Consider the following 21115-nt stretch of genomic DNA (forward strand, 5'->3'; position numbering starts at 1 on the left):
TCTTATGGGCACACCCTTAAAGGAGTTCCATCCCTAAAGGAATCTAACGCGGCCGTCGCCACTTTACAGATTCCCTGCAGGATCCCTGTGCATTCATGGTTCTCAGATTTTTAGTTGTCAGTTCACACAAAGCACTCCTTTCCAGAGCTACTTGCTACCTGCCTCTGAGACCAAGGACCCAAGAGAAGGGCTGGGGTCTGCCCTGGGGCTGGTGGCAGGAGCCACCTCCCCACACAGCCTGGAAGGGGTGAGGGCACCTCCATACGAGCAGGTGGCCCTGCAGGGGTGCCTGGGCAACATGCTCTCCCGAGGGGCATGACACCCTGAGTGACCTCCAGCCTCTGCGCCCAGAGAGATGGATCAGGAGACACCCACACCCACCAGTGTTGCTCAGGAACAGTCCCGAGAGCCCCGCTTTCCCGGGGAAGTCACACTGACCCTGCGACCGGAGCAGGATTTTCACCTACGCAGGCCTTCTCTGCCCCACACCCTATCCTTCTGAGTCTCTCTCCGATTGGATTGGGGGTCATCAATCCAGTAAGGGGCCGGGCCTCTGGACAGCCGGGGTCAGCTGTCCCCGAGTGCACAAGGCTTCCCCATGAGGGCCTGGGGATCCTCACCCAGCACCCCGGGAGGACAACATTGCCTGCACTAACCTCTCTCCCACGACGTTCTAGTGCAGTGGAGACAGGCGGTGACTGCGGGCTGGGGCTGAGGCTAAGGCAGGGAGCATGAACACACCTGCCAGTGTCCCTTGAAGGGAGGGGTTCACCTCTGATCACCTGGGACCTGGGCCAGGCTCCCCTCCAGCCCCTGGATCTGCAGGCTGGCTCCAGGCACATTGATGGTCACATCCTCGACTCAGATGGCCTGGCCAGGAAGACGAGCCATCTCCCATCAGGCCAAGGGCACTGTGCCTCTCTCTGGTTCCTGGGCTCTGGCTGAAGCTCAAGGAGATGCCCTTGGCCTCTGCGGGGCACAGGGCAGGCACTGCACCCTCTGTTGGACCCTCGTCACTGGCACTGAGCCAGGCACGCAGCAGGCACTCAAGAGTTGCTGTCAGATAAACGCACGCCGCACCAAGCTACGGACAGACACAAAACAGGCATGGCTCAGGGAGAAGACTGCAGTGGGTCTGATGCACTTGACTTATCAAGACACAAAGAAGGACCAACGTTCTCTCGGTCCACAGGGCACCGAGAACAAAGAGAGTGTCGTCAAAGAAGCCCGGAGACACCGTCTAGACTGTAGGATGCGATTCAGGCGTAAGGCTCAGTCTCACGGCTCGTGATCTTTGCTGTAACAATCACCCTTCTCCACGCAACGGCCTGTCTTTTCCAAATGAGTCACCAAGCAGTTAAAAATGCCCTTGTTGATTTTTTACCGCAAAATGTCACTTTCCGGATATTGACCAAGTTTCACGACCCTCTAGGGGACAGAATGTTATCAAAGATTTTCTTCGGCCTCTGCAACTCTGGTAAATGTTGGATGAGACGTTATTAAACAGCTTAATTAAGTCATTCAGATAAATTATTTGTTGCCACCAAAATGACAGAATGATGTCCTTCACAGAAGCCGTACCTTCAAACAAGATTCACTCATCTCTATAATAAACTGGAAAGACTCCATGTAAAACCACAGCCACGGGTACTAGACTCTCACGGGGCAAAGGGGTATTTCTTCCAACACGAACCACACTTCATGATTTCATTTTACCGTCCATGAACAAATATGCCCCCAAGTGCTCTCCCTACTGGTGAAGCCATAAAGCTAAATGAAAATCACTTGACTCTGGTTTAAAATATTAACAAAGTGGGGCGCCTGGGTGGCTCAGTCGGTTAAGCGTCTGACTTCGGCTCAGGTCATGATCTCGCAGTTCGTGAGTTCAAGCCCCGTGTCAGGCTCTGTGCTTGATGGCTTAGAGCCTGGAGCCTGTTTCAGATTCTGTGTCTCCCTCTCTCTCTGACCCTCCCCCGTTCATGCTCTGTCTCTGTCTCAAAAATAAAATAAAAACGTTAAAAAAAAAATTAAAAAAAATAAAAATAAAAAAAATAAAATATTAACAAAGAAACCAAATGTCACTGCTTTAAAATTCATGTAACGCAATCAAACAAACAGAAAACCTGACAAGCAGGCGTCTTAAGATGATCCCTAGAGCACGCACTAGCCTGGGAGGACCCACACGGGAGGCACAGACGTCACTGTCACTGGGGTTCGGAGGTGCACTGGGCTCAGGGGCTCCAGATGCAGGAGACATTCCCAGCGACTCCTGACATAGGCCAGGCTGCTGACTCGACGGTGAGCGGCTCACACGGGTCAGGTCTGGGAGCAGGTGGAGGCAGGTGCGGGTATGGAGCTGGGGTGGGGCCGAGGTCACCTGTCCTGTGCTGCTTCTGTGGGCAGTGGTGCATGGCGGGCAGGTGGGCAGCGGTGGGGGCCCACCAAAGCTCCGCCCCTTTATGGTGAAAGCCAGGGGCCAACATGGGGGTGGCAGACAGCCTGTCAGGACCCCAGATCTAGGCCGGGAAACAGAGCTGGCAGAAAGGAACAGCGACTGTCAGGGGCTGGTCCCCACACAGTGAAGTCTCATCTACACGGTTTTAAGGCTTCTAGTGGCAGAGGGGGTGGGGGTGCCAGGACGCTTACGAGAAACTCCAGGACTCTCCAGTCTCCACTGGCTCCAGCTGTGAGTTCGCACAGCACGGACTCCTCACAGCTCCCAAGAGTCTGAGACCAGGCAGGGTGGGGTTCTGCTGGGAGCCCTTTCCTGGCCCCTAGACGGCCACCTTCTCCCTGCCACCTGCGGCAGACAGAAGTCGTGCACTGCTCGCTTGTCCCATAAGGGCACTGGTCCCACCGTGGGGGCCCCAGTCCACACCCTCATCTAAACCCGCCTATCTCCCGAAGGCGCTCCCCTCCCCCCGTGCTATCCTGGCGGGGGCAGGGCTGCAATGTGGACTGGGGAGGGGGGGGTGCCACAAACACAGAGTCCACAACATTGCCCCGACTGTGCAGACGTGGGCCGGCTCAGGCGAGGACCGGCCACAGGGAAGACACAGACCCTGACAGGGTCAGCGTGGGAGGACCTCCATGGCCTGACCAGGGGCGTCTGCACCCCCAGGGATGCTGCTGAGAGTTCCCGATCCTTCCTGGCAGAGTAATGACTTCCTCTGGTTCATCACTGCCACCTACTCCATCACCTTCACCTGATGATATGACACTAAGCTCCCCAAGGGCTTTCCAGCTTCAGGATCTGGACGCAGCAGGGCTCAAAGGTGACAGCTGAAGTTTGGGCACGGGAGGGGTCAGAAATGCCCCCAGAGTGTTGTGACTGAAGGCTCCTCTACCCCAGGGACAGCCCCTGGCTCAATTCTCTGTGTCCTCCTCTGAGTGGAGAAACCGGCTGCCTCCCCCACACCCGTGGGGTAACCAGCCTGCAGCTCGCATGTCTCCAGAGGAACCCCACCGGGCAGGCGACAGAATGACACCCCCAGGAGCCTGCAACCTCATCAGCGTGCCTACTGCCCCCCAGCTGTCTGTCCCGGGGTCCTGCATGCAGCCACAGGGGCTGTCCCGCCAGGCAGGGGTCTTGTGCACCAGGCGGGCGCCCCCCACACCATGGTGGGTGGGACGCCTGTGAAGCAGACGGCACCCAGCCCACATCACGGCACTCGCTCTCCAGAGCTGGGTGCAGGGACGCTGCACCTGACACTCCTGCCCCCGAGCATCTGGAAAGGGTCGCTGGAAAAGGAAGGTGAAGGCAGGCTGCCAGGATGTTGGAAGAACAGTGTGGAACAGAGTAGCCACAGTACCTCGGGCAGGACGGGTTTCCCTTCTGCACGGCTGTTCAAACCTCTGACTCGGGGACAGGTAGAGGCTGCTTCGGACTGCCTCGCTGTCCCGAAGGGAAAATCGGCTCTCTTCTCTTCCCACGCTGGCCACGCTGTGCTCAGCCAATGAGGCGATGTGATGGGGCCTCCTGTTTATAAGGACTTCGGAAGAGTCCGGCTGGACAGGATCCAGCTGCTCCCTCTGACTTCGTGTGAAAGGAGCTGGATCACCAAGCATCCCTTCCCCTCGAGGCAAGTGGGGAGAAGGGGCCCAAACGCCTTTGACTTTGACCGTAGGCAGCGACGCCCTCACCGTCTGGGACCGAGAGGCTGTGTGTGCGGCATCTCTAGCCTTCGGGGTGACCGCGGTGTCGGTGCCCACGCCACGGGGCTCCGAGAGCGAAGGTCAGAACCTGGGGGGGGATGGGCTGCGTCCCCCTGGGCCGGTTCCAACACGAGGAGCGTGGACTTCCCACCAGTACAGCAGAGTGTGAAGCATCCTTCCTGTGTCTGCTGGGCCAGCTAGCCGGAGGGAAACGGGCGACAGAGACACAGACACCAGTGCAGACACTCTGATCCCGAGGAAAACAGCAGAAGGCAAAATTTCCGAGTTTCCGGATTCTGCTGAGAGTTGGACAGCCCGTGGGGGTGGAGGCCTGCTTTCTTGCCAACCGCGGCGGGAGCCAGAAAAAATTTTCCCGGTCTTATTTTAGGATGGGTGACGCTGTAAACAAGCTGGGTGACCAATCCACAGACAGCCTGTCTAGACCCTTATTTGAAGCAGAAGGTCACCAGTGGGGCAGACGTCCCAGATGTCCTGGAGGCATGTGACAAGGAGCCGCAGCCCCGCCAGCCGGCCAGCGCTGACTCTGGGACAGGGACACTTACCTCACCTCCTGAGTGTTGATGGCGGGACCGCGCAACCCACCCTGGAGGCGCAAGGTCAGGACTCAGGAGCTGGTGAGGGAGCCTGAGACCTGAGAGGGCAGACCTTGCGTGGTGGTGGCACGGGGTGGGTGGGTGTGCAGAGCACGGGGGGGGGGGGGGGTGGCTATCACGCTTGAGGGCAGCAAAGGTAGGACAGTGCAGACAGAATGAAAGAGCGTGATTCTAGGAGGCAAAGAAACTTCTGGAATACACTTGGTGCAAAGAAAGATTATCAAGATCCCAGGAGACACTTGGTGTAATGGCTGAAATCAGAAGTTCTGCATCCTGATGTCAGCTCCAAGCCAGCCTCACTGCTCACACTGGGGGTTCATGCCCAGCCCCACCACACACACTGGGGTCCCGCCCAGCCCCAACAGTTAAAGCTGGGTTTTAGTTTCCCAACTGAAACGGAGAACATTTGTACCTGACTCTTAGGGGTGTTCTGAGGAGTAAGCAAACAAATAAACATGGAAACTACTTAGAACAACAGCTGGCATACAGGGATCACTCCGTGAACGTTAGAGGTTACTGTCATCATGATATTTACATCCCCCCCCAACACACACACACCCACACACATACACACATTGTAGCATCACTGGGTCTCCCTCCCAGGCCTGCAACCCACTGCGGCCCAGGCCATGCCAACCTGGACGGGCGGAGCCACCAGCCTGTTTCTCTGACAAGCTGACCACTGACGATGCGACGCTGGGTAAGTTACTGAAGCTCTCTGTTAACTGGGTAAGTTACTGAAGCTTCCTCTCAGAGGTCAATGGCTGTATAATATCCAGCTCACGGTGCTACTTTTAAGGCAGAAACCTGTTAGTTTAAAAAGGTGGCTGTCGGGGCGCCTGGGTGGCGCAGTCGGTTAAGCGTCCGACTTCAGCCAGGTCACGATCTTGCGGTCCGTGAGTTCGAGCCCCGCGTCAGGCTCTGGGCTGATGGCTCGGAGCCTGGAGCCTGTTTCCGATTCTGTGTCTCCCTCTCTCTCTGCCCCTCCCCCATTCATGCTCTGTCTCTCTCTGTCCCAAAAATAAATAAACGTTGAAAAAAAAAAAGGTGGCTGTCATCTCCTGGGTCAAAGTTTTTCTGCCTTGCACAGATCATATTCCAGATCAGGAATATACTACGGAAAGCCTTCAACTACGCTCAAGTTCAGGTGCCTGAGGAACGCCTCACTTATCCAGAGTTCCTGGCCAGTGAAGGTGGTGTGGCAGGGGAATTCTTTTCAGGAAACTAAATAAAACTCGTTTTTTAGCACCAAGTTGTTTTCTTAATCACTTTTATGAGGCTCCTTCCGAAACAGGTAGATACATCTCTGACTTAACAAATGAACTCGGGCCAATGAATCAGAAAGCTTTATAAGGCAAAAATATAGTAGCAAGAGGAAAAGAATGAAAAGATCCCACAATTACCCTACCCTCCCTTCTGAAAACGATGAGCCAGCACATCTGTCCTCACCCCGCAGCCCGGTGGCCTGCCACTCGAACCCGGGACCGCACGCTCACCTGTTTTGCAGCCGCCTGGCTGGGAGGTAAGGAGCCCCTCGTCAGCAGTGGGGGGCTCCCGGGGCCGCAGAGCTCGGGGAAAGGGTTGGGGATGGCCGGCAGAGACGATGTCCTGAACTGTTCACCTTCTTCCTGCAGGCGTCTGGGAGGAGAGACACAACCGCTCATTAAAAGCTGCCATCCCCCGACACGACCCAGCCGTCCCACGTCCGGGGGTGTCCCCAAGGAAACTAAAGATGGACTCACTCCTGTGTTCCCAGCGGGACTGGTCACATCAGTCCCCTGGGGGGTCCACCAATGTGGGAACGGATAAACAAAACATGGTCTATCCACATGAGGGGACACTACTGAGCCCGACCGAGGAAGGGAATTCTGACGCACGGTGACAACCAGGATGAACCCTGAGGACACTGTGCTGGGTGAAATCAGCCAGTCACAAAAGGGCGGATCTTGTACAATCCTACTTCTGTGAGGTACCTAGGGTCTCCAGGCCCCTAGCTAGTACAATGGAAAATGCCAGCGACTGGTGGGAGGGGAACAGGGAGTCACGGTTTCACGGGGACAGAGCGTCGCTTCTGCAGGATGAGCAAGTTCTAGAGATACAACGGAAGCATAGGCACCGCCACGAGATGGCGCACTTAAAAACGGCTGCGTGCATTGTACCACAACCCAGAGTTTTGTTTTCTGTTTTTTTCCCCCATTCTCAGACTCAAAGGGTACAGATTCCCTCACCCATTAAACAGCTGGGGAGGACGTTTAATGCTCCAAGGGGCGCCTGCGGGGCTCAGTTCGCCAAGCATCCAACCTCGGCTCAGGTCATGGTCTCACGGTCTGTGAGTTTGATCCCCGTGTCGGGATCGCTGTTGTCAGCACAGTACCCGCTTTGGATCCCCTGTCCCTGTCTGTCTGCCCCTCCCCCACTAACACTCTCTTTGTGTCTCTCTTAAAATAAATAAACTTTAAAAAAACAAAACAAAACAAAACCACGCTCTGTGTATGACACATCCTAGACGTCTTCTCCAAGCACCTCATGGATTCTGTTCCCTGAACACTGATGTGTGAAGACGTTCTGCGAGTAAGAGCGCTTTCACGAGAACAGCTACGTTCGATGGCCTTGAAGCCAGCACTCGTCCAGACACGTGAAAACGTGAGAAGAGGCTCCCCCGTGTCCTCGTCTGGGCTGTGGGATGAGTGCTTGCTTACACAAAAAAGGCTGTTGGCACCGAATCGGAAATAAAGGCCGCGAGCAGCCGTCCTCCCCAGGACACAGAAGCCCGTCTTTCCGTCACAGCCACTGCGGAGTGAGGACCAGGCGGCCTACTTGTTGGCATTTCCTCCCAAGAACGCAAAACCCACTCGTCATAGGGCAAAGCCAAACACACCCAGGGTGACGAATCAGATGCAGTTATGAAAACAGAAGAATAAAGTTCAAAGTCGAAGGACAAAGGGCTGCAAAGTGCCCCCTCTGTTTCCTTTCCCGGGGTCCTGTGAGGGCTTCCTGTCCACACTGCCGGGGCTCCCCCGGGGTCCTCCCGTCCACACTGCCGGGGCTCCCCCCGGGGCCCTGCCGGGGCTTCCTGTCCACACTGCCAGGGCTTCCCTGGGAGCGGAGCCCCTGTCCTCTGGAGGGCAACACTGCCCACTGTCCAGACACCCACCTGAGCAGCGGCATGAGCCCTGCTGCCGCTCAGTATCCCTGGTCCTCGGTGACATAAGCCCCAAGAAGCCCCTGTAGGTGGAGTCTTCCAAGAATTTTTTGGACTCCTTTTACAGTGTGACGAAATTAACGATCCATTCGCTTTCTTGGGAGTTTGGCCACTAGAGAACTGCAGCGATCACTTTACAGGTTCTCTGTTTACCAAGCGATCCTGATGCGTGAGGGGCCCGCCCCGCCATTCCACGGGGACCAGGATGCACCCATCTACGGCGTGCGCGCTCCTGGGGCGGGAATGGGGTCAGTGCCGGGGGGGGGTGCCGCAGCCCCTCTGAGGCGCCCCCATAACATCCCAGAAAGCGGATGTGCGCTGTCAGGGAATCCCACTCTTCCCACACCAGCCTCTGTCACGGCCAAGTGCCTGGCTCACTCGCTGTCCCTTGTCCTATGGAGCAAGAGAGGAGGAGGAGAGCCCCGACGACCACTGACCGGTGACTCTCCTGAAGCACAAGGATAAAAGTCTGTTCCGACTCACATACAAGATGCCAATGTTCTGATGCTCTAAAGTTCCCAGAAACTTCTCTGAACAGGGTTGTTCTGAAAACCTTTAAAAGCGGTGTGTTCGGGGTGGGGGGGGGGGAACGACCTGGGTGGCTCAGTCAGTTAAGCTCTGACTTCAGCTTAGGTCATGATCTCACGGTTCGTGAGTTCGAGCCCCAGTTCAGGTGAGCCTCGCTTCTCTCTGCCCCTCATGGGATATTCTCTCTCTCTCTCTCTCTCTGCCCTTCACTCACTTTCACCTCTCTTTCTCTCTCAAAATGAATGAATGAATGAATGAATGAAAGCTGTGTTTTTTAGGGCAGTGTATGGTACTGTACCATTATACATTATACATTTGTCCAAACCACACAATGTCCAACACCAAGAGCGAACCCTCAGGTAAACCACGGACTTTGGCTGATGACGATGTGTCCACGCAGGCTCGCCAACTGTGACAAAGGTACCACCTGGTGGGGAATGTGGGTAATGCAGGAAGCTGTGCATGTGTGGGCAAGGGGGTGGGTACATGGGAGACATTTAGAAATTTCTCTCAATTTTGCTATGAACCTAAAACTGATCTTTCAAAAATTAGTCTTTATTAAAAAACAAAACAAAACAAAACAAAACAAAACAAAACAAAACAAAAACAGACAACATGCTAAGTCAGCAAGGCTGGACACACAAGGGGGTCACACCCTGTAGGATTCCCTTTTGATGAAGCAGCCAGAACAGGTGAATCCGTAGCAACAGAAAGCATGCGAACTGGTGGTTGCCAGGGGCTGTGGGAAGGGGTATGGAGACACTGTTTAATGGGTACGGGTTTCCTCTTGTGCAGGGAGAACATTCCAGAACTAAGTAGAGGTGGTGGCAGCTCAATGCTGGGGAGTCTACTAAATGTGCCTGAATTGTACACTTTAATTTTTTAATGTTTATTTATTTATTTTTGAGAGAGAGTACAAGTGGGGGGGGAGAGGGGGAGAGGGAGAGGGGGGAAGGAGAGAGAGAGAGAATATCCCAAGCAGGCTCTTTGCGGTCGGTCAGCACAGAGCCCGATGTGGGGCTCGAACTCACAAACTGTGAGATCATGACCTGAGCTGAAATCAAGGGTCGGACGCTTAACCGACTGAGCCACTCAGGTGTCCCTGAACTGGACACTTGAAGTGATTAATTTTATGTGATGTGAATTTCACGTCAATACGTTATTCTTAAAAATTAAAAGGACGAGAAAAGTCCCACGTTGGCTTCCCGGCAGTGCACAAGCATTGGCCACAGCAAAACGAGGGACACTACACGAGGCCGGAGAACGTCCCAGCTCCAGGGGCTGCATTCCTGCCCAGTTATGGAGCGAGACGCGGAAAGGGGGCGAAGATGCAGGGATGCTGGGGGTCGGGGACGAGAACGGCCGGGCCTGGGCTCTGCTGCCTGCCTGGGCTAGAACGTGCCCCCTGCTTTCCCTGCTGTCCGCCCCCTCAGGATCAGCCAGCCCAGCCGCAGCCTCTTCCAGGAAGCCCACTTCTCCTTCCCCAGTGTCTGCTCTGCACCTGCCTCTGTCTGTGCCCCACACCCCACTCTGCGGGTCTCAGACACAGCGCCACACCCAGTGGGTTCTGAGCCGGTCAGGACCCCTCCACCTGGGTTTGCATCCGGACTCCCTACTCACCAGGTGTGGGCCTGTCACGTCCCCCAGTGCCTCAGTTTCCTCACCTGGGCAATGAGGCCCACGACATCACCCGCCTCCTAGGGCTGTGGTGGCCACTGTATCAGCTAATAAGTGAGGACTCGAGAGAGACCATACACAGGAAGTGCTCAACATAAAGCCTCACTTACAAAAGAAATCTTTGGGTATCCCGTATTGGTCACCCCATTTTTTAAACACATCCAAAAGTAAGACGCCCTGTGGCACACGCCTGCCCTGTGCACCCCCGTGGGACCTAACACAGGCAACCCCAGGGCATAGGGCTGAGTTCGGCCCAAACTTTAGCTCAAGGGCCCTGGGCAACGAACAGGCCCAGGTCTGCCTGTGCCATCCTCTGCGCTGACTCAGCTCTGGGCACCGTCACTGTTGGGGCTGTGACCCCGTCTTCCCAGGGCCTCCCACCCTTCCAGGGACGGGTGACTGAGAGACCCCAGACCCCAGCCACATGGAGAAAAGTCTCCCTCCAGACTGAGCTCCACAGGGGCCAAGAGAACAGGACTGATGCTCAAGAAAGCACAGGCAGGTATAAACACCAGGACGACGGAGGGGAGGAAAGGCAGGAAGCCGAGAGGCGGCCGACCGCAGGCCGCAGAGCTGCTACACCCCCCCTGCAGACAGCTCTGAGTTCCCCAAGACACAACAGGCTACCTTGGCAAGAGAGTTACCCAACTGCAGAAGACCTGGGATGTCAGACCAGAAAGAGCCTCACAGAAGTTTCTGGAAGCAGAGAGGACCACCTTGCCCTATCCCCATCCCAAGGAAAGGAAGCGAGATCCCCAGGAGATGCAGTGCTGAGGAACCACCAGCCCGAAGAACCCCAGCCTGACCGAGGCCCAAGATGGAGGGCCCCGCACAACCTTGCGCTAGAAAGTGCAGGGAGGCAGGGAGGCTGGCCTCGGTCCCTCGCCCGCTCCCATCCCTCCACCGTCACCTGAAAACCTCCAGAGCCAACAGCGACCGGGCGGCGGCCACGCCGGTCCACCCACCTCCCGGGCCCCCGGAGACGGGGTGGAGACACCCTCAGTGCCCTGCCCCTCCCCCTCCCAAATCCGGGTGTGACAGCTCCCATCCACCCCCCTCTTCATCGGGGTCAGGACACCACCGTCTCTAGGCTGGTCCTCGAAACGGCCTCCAAATGAGCCGTGGTCTAGCCCACCACCCCGACACCCGGCTGCCAGAATTATTTGCCAGAACCGCAACCCCATCTCCTCGCTCGCCTGTTCAAATCCTTTCCCCGTCTCTCCCCTTGAAGGGCTCAGAGACGCCTCCGGGATCTGGCCCGCACCTGCCGGGATCGTCTTGCGCGCAAAGCACCCCGTGGAGGCGTGACAGACGCGCAAAACGCTGTACGTGTTTGACGTGAACGACCGGGTGTGTCGTAAGTAGACACGCGATCTGTCGCCAGTCCGGCTTGTCATCACCCACAGCCTGCAACCGCTCCCTCCGCCTTTATCGCTACCGCGGAAGCTCTTCCCTCCTAGGACTGACTCGTCTCGTAAAACCAACACTCTGAACGCTCAGTCCCGTATCTCCTGATTCCCTCCCCGTGGCCCTGGCATCCAGCACTCCTACCCTCTGCGTCTAGAAGTTCGGCCACCTTAGAGGCGACACGTGAGTGCGACCAGGTGGCACCGTCCTTCTGTGACAGGCTCATTCACTTACAGTGCTGTCCACGTTGGCATCAACGGACGGCTCGGTGAGGAAAACGCAGAACACGCAACGCCGTGTCGTGCGGCCATACAAAAAGGGAGGAAGTTTTGCCCCTCGGGACAACGAGAATCCTCTCTTCTGCTCACGAAATCTCTTCTCCCTGCCCGCCGCCCACCGACTCCCACTCACCCTTCAACACCCAAATCCGAGATCTGCCGCCTCCAAGGAAGCCCAACACCCCCCCCCCCCCGGCTTCCCAGGGGCCCCGGCCCCCCAGCCCTGGTATTTCCAGGAATACAAATGGAATGCGTCCACGGGTCTGAGGTGGCACATGTCTGACAGCCCCCCGGGACACCACTGCCCCAGGTCCCCCCACCCCACCCCACTCTGGGCACGGGCTGCACAGAGACAAGGAACGTGTCTACGCAGCAGGGGGCGCTATTGTGTCCATGCGACGGCCCTCCCTTGCTCTCGGAGAGGAGGCCCTCCAGGCCCCGGGGCCCACCTGACAGCGAGGATGTGCACAGGCTGTGAGCGCTGCACCTGCAGTCGCGGGGACGCCTGCGGCTGGAGGGACCTTGTTCCTGAGGGTGGCGGCTGGCTGCGGGCGTGCTGGCCATTCTGGAGCAGGGGTACCGTCTCTGACTGCATGCTACAGGCCGGGTACAGACTCTCCAGGGATGCGCTCACATCGTTCACCAGGGCTTCCAGGTCTACGTCATCCTCTGGGCGTTAAAGGCAAAAGCGGGGGAGAAAAAAACAAAACAAAAACAGAACAGAACAAGACAAAACTTTAGCAGCAGTGAGGGGCCACGGCCACACGGGCATCTTAGGGCTCAGGTTCCAAAACTCACAATATTTTAAACTATTAGGTGAAGGCAGAGGAGCATAACTGAGGATATACATCCCGTAAGGAATCGTATGTGTTCCATCTACTGATGTTTGCTGATATTCCAGAAGCTACTTGGTAACTACGGTCCAGCCGCATTCCCAGCGGCTGCACACACCCTTCGGAGCACCTGCCTAGCTCACACCCCCTTTGGGGTGGACGGGCCACACGCAGTCACAGCTGCGCAGCCTCAGGTGGCCAGACCACAGGTGGACATCGAGCTCTACTTAGGCAAGTCAGGCCTTCTCCCTTCCCTGAAATTCTAGCAGTGAAAGAGAGACCCAGGAACAGAACAGCACCCAGCACAGACAGCAGCCTGGGCCAGCTAAGAGCTCCAGGAGGGCCCAAGCCACGCAGACCGGCTCACGGGTGGCTGAGGATCAATCATGCACCTGCAGACCTCCAGGTGCCCTCGACTGGCCTGGGAGCCTGAGGAAGCCTGTCCTCACAGAAGGCCCGAGGCAGACGCAGAGAGAGAGAAGCACAGGGAATGCCGGAAGGAAGGTCAGAAAATAGCAGAGGCACACACAGAGACTTCGATGGGAAATTCTTCGTGTCGACTTGGCTCGGTCGCCGGTATTTGGTCACACTTGATTCTAGATGTTTCCGTGCAGGAATTTTTTAGATGAGATTACCATTTAAGTCAGTAGACTCTGAGCAAAGCAGATTGCCCTCCATAATGTGGGTGGGCCTCATCCAATCAGGTGAAGGTCCTGAAGAGAAAAAGACCACAGTCCCCAAAGGAGGGAAGAATTCTGCCTCCGGACTCAAACTGCAACTCCTCTCTGGGCCCCCAGCCTCCCGGTCGACCCCACAGATTCTGGACGTCCAACTACACAATTGTGGGAGCCAACTCCTTAACCTGCACCTCCTTCCCCATACACGTATAAATGCACATGTTAATGGTTCTGTTTCTCTGAAGAACCCTGACTGCACACGATGAGGGGATAACCCGGCACGCCCAGGAGAGCCCAGGGCAGGAGGTAGAGACAGAAACCTGGGGACACAGGCCAGGCTCTGAGCAGCCCAGCGTGCCTCAGTGCGCCTTCCTGCTAAGGCCCGCCCGTACTCTGGCCGCGAGCTCCATAAAGCATCCTGCATCCCTGGTCATCGTGGGCTGGGGCTACCGAGTTAGCTTCTCCTGTTTGTAACCCACTGGAAACTGACAGCACAGCCCACCTTCTCTGCGTTTTCTGCTCGGTCACTTCGAACGTGGCACGTGTGAATGTGCTCCCCCACTGGGGCACTCCGCGAGTCCCCCTAACTCACAGGCCCACTTGGTCCCATAAGCGACACCTGCTCAGCCTGAGGGGCTGGGGCCCAAGACAGCAACACCCTCGCCAAGCCGGGACCACAAGCTCCCCCGACAGGAAGGCCCCTGTGAACCCGCCGCCCCAGCCCGCCTCCTACGGGCCCCCCACCCGCGGCACCAGGCCCGGCTTTCTGTTTCTCAGCCTCTACAACCCGACCCGGGGTCCGCGGGGGTGGGTGAGGACAGGAGGCTGGTCATCACCCCGCCCTGCGGCAGAGCCGGGCACAGATCCATCTCATCTATTCCCCGTGCCACCACAGACGCCGTGACTGCCACCCGGTCCCACGGCTGAGGAACAGACCCCGGGGGAAGCAAGGACCTTGCCCAGGGGCACGCCAGTGCGACGAGGCGGACCTTCGACCTGAAAACACTTCCTGCAGCTACCAGGCTGGCCTCACCAGGTGTGCGCTCAATGCATGAGCTCACGGACCTTTCTGGGACCTGCCCTCCCTGCCTGTCCAGTCCTCGTGTAAACATCTCGGGTCCCTTTGCTTCAGCTTCTCCATCTCATTAGGCAAAAGGGCACAAGAAACGGAGCAAAGCAAGACAGCGAGAAAAAAGGAAGGCACGCGGGCCAAAGGGGCAGAGAACGCGGGAACCCCGTGGTTGCAAGCGGGGGGTGGGGAGGAGAGCACTTTTGGGAAGATTTAGGTAGAAGCAGAAAGAAAGGTCACAGACATCCCCCATCCCGTTCTGTACCTTGCAGGCAATGGTGCCAGGGAGAGGGGTCTGGGGAAGGCCTGGACGGGGTGATTATACACAGCAGGCTTTAGATGGATCACACTGGGCCCTGAGCAGGATGGACACACGGACTGACGGGAGAGCATCGGATGCTTCTGAAACAGCAGGAATGCGGTTTCGCTGCTGGAACCGAGAACACCGAGAGCTGTCTGAGCAGAGCGGACACGGACCGAAATCCCGACCAGAAACTTGTGAGCGGGGCCTCGCGTCCCCAGGGCCCGCGCGGGAAGGCAGGAGACGCTGCCAGCGCTTGGCCTGTGCACAGTCAAATATTAATCCCGCGGCCAGATATCAGAAGGACAACAGGGCTGAATTAGTAATTCATGACTGCCGTGTAATCAATAAGTAATCTATCACAAAGGAGAACGCCAGAGTCAGCAGGCAGAGCTCTTGCTTAGGGTTCAGAGGGCAGGCAGCTACGTGGGAGAAGTGGGAAAATCCAGACCCCGGGAGGGAGAGGTATGCACACAGCCTTGTCCCCTTGTCCCTTGTCCGGAGGCCACATCTGTAAACTGAGGAAGCAGAACTCGGCAAGCACAAAACCAACAGACGGCGGCCCGAAGAGAGCCAGCCACTTGGGTATTTACTGAGACCTCACGGTATCTGCCTTCTCAGAAAAGGTACAAGTCACACTAGGGCTCATGAGTCCGGGGCTTCAGGAAGGTTCTAGAATGCATCCTGCACTCACATTTAGCTTCCATGTAATAGTTGCCGATTGAGCTCTGGAACACGATTAAGCCTAGGCCACCCTAACTCATCCTACAAACAACTCAGTATTTCTCTCTTAACGACCATTTAAGAATCAATATGGGGTGAAACACTGAGCTCACAGTAGCTATCCATCCAGCCTTCGGGAATGCCTGGGGGTGGGGGGTGGGGTAGGGGCAGGGAGGGAGAGGCTGGATGCCATGGGCAGGCCGGGGGAGGGCCATCACGGGCCGCTGGGGTGTCACCTGGCTGTCAGTCACATGTGCCCCCAACCAGGAGACCCAGCAGAATACAGTGGCCACCACGGTCACTTCCGTCCCCCCTGAGGAGTCAGGCAGAAAGAGAGGCTCACTGTTAGAGTTCTTTTTTTTGTTGTTTTTTAATGTCTATTCATTATGAGAGAAAGAAAGAGTGAGAGCAGGCTAACAATTGAGGGAGGGGCAGAGAGAGAGAAAGAGAGAGAGAGAGAGAGAGAGAGAGAGAGAGAGAGAGAGAGAGAATCCCAAGCAGGCTCCACGCAGTGAGCACAGAGCCCAACTTGGGACTCAATATCACAAACTGTTAAGATCCTGACCTGAGCTGAAATCAAGAATTGGACGCTTCACTGACTGAGCCACCCCAGCGCCCCAAAACCAAACCTTTTAAAGAATCTGAAGTATCCTAGCCCGGGACAAACTTTAAAATTCCTGTCGCTCAATTAGCATTTCGCCTGTCCAGACAACAGACTCACTTAGGGTTCTGGGATTTTACCTACACTCTGTTAAATCTAGTGCAGGCTAAAAATGGAATCTTCCAAGCAGGCGTCACAAAGTATTGATCTGAAGGAAGACACTCACCATCGTGTTCCTTGAAAACTTACTGAACTACGGTATAGGAATCCACTAAGGCATTACTGACGTGACACTCAGTTCTCGCAAAAACGCTTGGAATGGCTCACATTCTGTGAGCACGTCCCGTGTCATGCGGGATGGCTACCCACCTTTCCTGTCCCTGTGGTCCCTACATGAACCCACCACACAGATCAACCACCCGCCCCGTGAAAGCCCTTCTGCAGAGAAGCAAACACATAGGGCGAGCACAAGACAGATGCTTCTGGAAATGAGTGCTAAGATTAAGTATCTATTTGGTGCGAACTTGATGCCAAAATACTTTCCGTGAGACCGCACCGCCCCTGGAAGGCACATGAAGGGGAAGGTAAAACAATTTTACACACTCCGTCTCACATCACGCGGATTCAGGAGGATGTATTTACCGCACAAATACAGGTCAGACAACACGGTTGTAAATCAAGTTATTAATAGACGCTTTGCTTCCGCAAATAACCCAGTCCCAAACTGGACACTGACTTTTGTCCCAAATATCTGGGCAGCTCATCTGATCTCAAACCCACATGCGTGCCTGGCCTCACTGCCATCAATCAGCACGCGGAGGAAGCTTTCCTTCTAAAACAGATACAAAGTCGGTGAACCAAATTCGTGTTTGGCTCATAGATAATTCGGGGCACACGTCCTCCGTAAGCCAACCAGGAGGCGGCCAGGCGCTCACCAGCTGACTGTGGGCACAGAGGAGAGCGCCAGCTACAGGCGAGGCTCGGCCTTCTAGCCCCAGGAGCCTCCCTCCCTGTACGCCCTGCTGGGTCCACAGCGCCATCTAGTGGCCTCCTTCACTGGCTAGGAAACAGGACATTCATTGAATCCGATTCACTGGCACCTTAAAGAAACGCTACGTGCCGGGGTTTTCAAGATACACGTGTATACTGTCCATTCTTCCCGGACCCACGTGAGCACCTGTTAACATGCAATGTCTGTCTGTTTCCTCCCGTCTTTGTCTAGAAAGTGGGCTGGTAAGTAAGGCAGGGCGGGGCAGGCTTGCTTAAGATGCTAAATCCCTAAAGAGTGATAGGTGATTTTAAGTAAAAGGAAGAAAAAGAAAATCAATGGGTGAGGCTGTGACAGAAGAGGAAACAGAGATCTTGGCCTCCCTTAGGGATCCTGGCACCGGGCTCCTGAGATCCTTATAATTTTCTAAACCATAAAAGCAATGGGGGCATCTTTTGTTCTGATGTCTGGTCTTTGTTGTTATTGTTGTTGTCATTGTCGTGGTTCCTGAGATAGCCCCAGGGCTTTCATAAAGGTGAAAGGATCCTCTTTTATAAAACATCACCTTTTGTTACTCAAGACAAACCCCTTTCAACCACACCTGAGTTTATGTTAATGAGGTGCTTTTTGGAAAGCCACCAGGTAACCACAGGCTGGGGGCTGGCTGCCAAGGGAGCCGATCAGGATCATCACAGGGCTATAGGTTTGGAAGGGTCCAGTCCCGTTCTGTGCCCTCGGGGGGGGGGGGGGGGGGGGGGGGGGGGGGACAAAGGGGCTGGACGCTGAGCTCATCACTGGCGGCGGCCAACGATGTAATCAATTGTGCGTATATGGTGAAGCACCCCTATCAAAACTCCCAACCCCATAGGTTTTGGAGAGCTCCCAGGTTGGTGCACATATGGAGGAGCCTGGGGGGTAGCGTGCCCAGCACGGGAGCTCCGAACCCCTTCCCCATACCTTGCTCTACGCACCTCTTCCAACAGACTGTCCCTGAGCTGTATCCTTTATAACAAACTAGTAACCTAATTAGTAAGCCGTTTGCCTGAGTCCGGTGGACTCTCTAGTAAATGACTGAACCCAGTATGGACACACGCAGCTGGTGTCAGAGAATTGCTTGCCGGGGGGGGGGGGGGGGGGGAACCACCCTTCTGGAAAGTTCCGAGTCAGAGCAGAGGTAAGGGGAAGATTTCTTCCCAGTGCTGTAGCTGAAAAGTCCCGAACACATATGTAAAGGCCAAAGTTCTTACACGCTTCTATCTGGACGGGAACTAAAGGTCCAGCCTGCGAAGGCGTTTTAAACCTAAGCCATGTTCACTGGGCAAGCCGTTTTTGTTGACCTCTGAGCAATTAAAACCTTGTGCAGGTTTTAATTCTACTGAAGTCAGCATTCTACTGAAATGCCTTTGGCACACCAATGAATCTCTATCCTCACAGATTCCACTCACAGGTATTTAATTCTTTCTAGAAACGTTTCTTTGAGAGAGAAAGAGCACGAGTGGGGTAGGGGCGGAGAGAAGGAGAGAGAGAATCCCAAGCAGGCTCTGGGTTGTCAGCGCAGAGCCGGATGCAGGACTCGATCCCACAAACCGTGAGATCAGGACCTGAGCCGAAATCAAGAGTCAGATGCTTAACTGACTGAGCCTCCCAAATGCCCCACAAGTACTTAATTTTTAATAGGTACAGTTGGACATAAGTAAGAATAAGAAAATCAGGTATTACACTGTTAGAGTATACCTCTGTTCATATTCGTGATAGTTACAGATATTCAGAAACCCTACAAGCAGGTCACCTAAACATTATCTCCAAATACAAATATAAAGGCCATTTCTAAATCGTGTCGTTTAAAAAAAATTGAATCAATGCTTTATTTCGGTGGTTACTACAGGCAGGCGGGATTTGAAGCAGGAAATAAAAACCCTAGAATTACGCCCAGCATATACACAGAACTACATACATATAGCTTCAGCCACACACTCACATCTCCTGACCTTTCAGCACGTACAAGAGAAACTTCGTTTTCCAGCCTTTGTGGGAAATGGTACTCTCCTCTCCACCCACCTCCCACAGACGACGACAACCGTCACTGTCAGTGCCAATAAACTGAGAAAATACCTATCAACAAGCTGATTAATTCACCAGCAGGAAAAATGTGTGTGGGTGTGTTTCACTTCAACTCCACATGTGCACCTCCTACACTTCCTGCTGCTGGGTTCTGGGCAGCACTCAGCAGATATACGTGGCCTCCCAAGCCCACAATGCCACTGCCAGCCCCAGAGCACGTTCAGGGGCATCCAGTGACACGAGGCTGGGTCCGATCCGCTCGGACAAGGTTGAAATTGAAACAGTCCTCTCCATGTGCTGAGGCTGAACCAACGTGTTCCTTTTCATTTACAGGTGACACCTTCTCTACTTGTCTTGGGGTGCCTTTCTTTCCCCTACTCCAAATGCAGGACTGTTCCCTCAGGGAGGCTGCTGGCTATTTGGTCACCTCTCTCCTTCCGTGAGAAGCTCTGGCGTTCTCTTCTGCTAATTTAGAACTGCATCCTGAGCCCTCCCAGAGCTTCCCTGAGCAAGTCACAGATGCAGGGCCCCAGCAGATAGCTCCACAGACAAGAAAACCCACGTAGATCACCGATTCCCTGCTTTCATGAAAATGTAACCTGTTTTCCTTAAAGCTGTGTGTAGATACACACATTCTGTCTAGAGAAGTGCTTTACCTATGCTGCCTGACTGGCAGGGAGCCCCGGTCCCATCTCCACCCTGGTCTGACGCATTCAGGTTCCTTTTGGTCCCGACGCAAGGGGAGACACCGTCCAAGGTTCCCAGGACGCTGACCCGCCCAGGGCTGCCCAGATGCCCTCACCCTCCCCTTCCCTGCATGTAGCCAGGTTAACAATGGATGGAGGAAAATCAGTATTTCAGGAAGGATCTGGTGAAATCCTATGTCCCGCATGGAAAGAGGGAGGATTCCCACAATTCCAAAACCCTGACACCAGAAACCGCCTTGACAACCAGTCAGCGACTGAGTGACTCCCAGATTTATCAGCCCCTGTCCTGCCTGCACACACAGCCGGCGAGGAAGTACTCAAAAGACAGTCTAGGAGGCAAACGTGTTCAAGTTCGTGGGCTCTTTCAAAACTTGGAAGGCAGGGGCGCCTGGGTGGCTCAGTTGGTTGAGTGTCCAGACTCTTGATTTCAGCTCACGTCGTGATCTCACAGTTCATGAGTTCAAGCCCCATGTTGGGCTCTGCACTGACAGCTCAGAACCTTCTTGGGATTCTCTGTCTTCCCCTCCCCTTCTTATGCTCTCTTTCAAAATAAATAAATAGGGGCGCCTGGGTGGCTCAATCGGTTGAGTGACCAACTTCGGCTCAGGTCGTGATCTCACAGTCCGTGGGTTCGAGTCCCACGTCGGGCTCTGTGCTGACAGCTCGGAGCCTGGAGCCTGCTTCGGATTCTGTGTCTCCCTCCCTCTCTCTCTGCCCCTCCCCCGCTCATGCTCTGTCAAAAATAAGCCAACATTAAAAAAAAAATTTTTTTAACAAAATAAATAAACTTAAAAAAAAAGCTCGAAGGAAAACACTGGAAATACACGATGCAGGTTGGTATTTGCTATTTGCACGTTCAGCCTGTCTCTCGGTTCCCTTTCCTTCCTAGTATTCGAGGTGTGGCTTCCCGGTGAATCATCCTGCATGGTTCAGCAAAGTGAGACCCAAAGGAGTGGAAATCCAATGTGCCACACGGTGACCTGGTGGCCTCACCGGGAGCCTGACCTCTGACCTGGGTGTCCACACGCAGTGGCGATAACCACCCGTGACTGCGGTTACCAAGTACGTATCATGTGCCCCTACACTTCACATGGCTGATGACTAATCCTTAAAATAACAACAGGGACAATAATGCCGATTTCAGAGTGAGACAAATACCCTCATGCTCAGTGAGGTCAAGGTCCCATGGCTGCTGGCGAAAAAGCCCGCATGAGAAGTCCGATCTGTTTTCTTTCAGAAAGGTCAGGGTGCTTGTTCGGACAATGGTGCCTTCGGCCAGGTCAGCCTGCCCTGA

General features: G+C 55.0%; 1 protein-coding gene and 1 long non-coding RNA gene across 4 annotated transcripts in view; one reads left to right on the forward strand and one right to left on the reverse strand.

Moving 5' to 3' along the window:
* The first annotated feature begins 4691 nt into the window (after positions 1-4691).
* On the forward strand, positions 4692-6292 carry LOC121017007 (uncharacterized). Its single transcript, XR_005784580.1, has 3 exons — positions 4692-4772; positions 5373-5469; positions 6226-6292. It is a non-coding gene; the product is annotated as an uncharacterized LOC121017007 (long non-coding RNA).
* The window catches only part of LOC121017006 (growth factor receptor-bound protein 10-like), a 121584-nt gene continuing 106668 nt past the window's right edge, over positions 6200-21115 (reverse strand). For 2 of the 3 annotated variants that reach the window (XM_040455072.1, XM_040455074.1), the window contains 2 exons: positions 12311-12530; positions 6200-6407 (listed from right to left, as the gene is read on the reverse strand). In XM_040455072.1, coding sequence (XP_040311006.1) covers positions 6215-6407; positions 12311-12530 — 413 coding nt within the window. In that variant the 3' untranslated portion in view covers positions 6200-6214. The remainder of the gene's footprint in view (positions 6408-12310; positions 12531-21115) is intronic. The other variant, XM_040455075.1, reaches the window with a different exon arrangement.

This window comes from Herpailurus yagouaroundi, unplaced genomic scaffold, assembly GCF_014898765.1.
Source record: "Herpailurus yagouaroundi ecotype Mexico unplaced genomic scaffold, PumYag 214, whole genome shotgun sequence".
NCBI classification, from domain to species: Eukaryota; Metazoa; Chordata; class Mammalia; order Carnivora; family Felidae; genus Herpailurus; species Herpailurus yagouaroundi.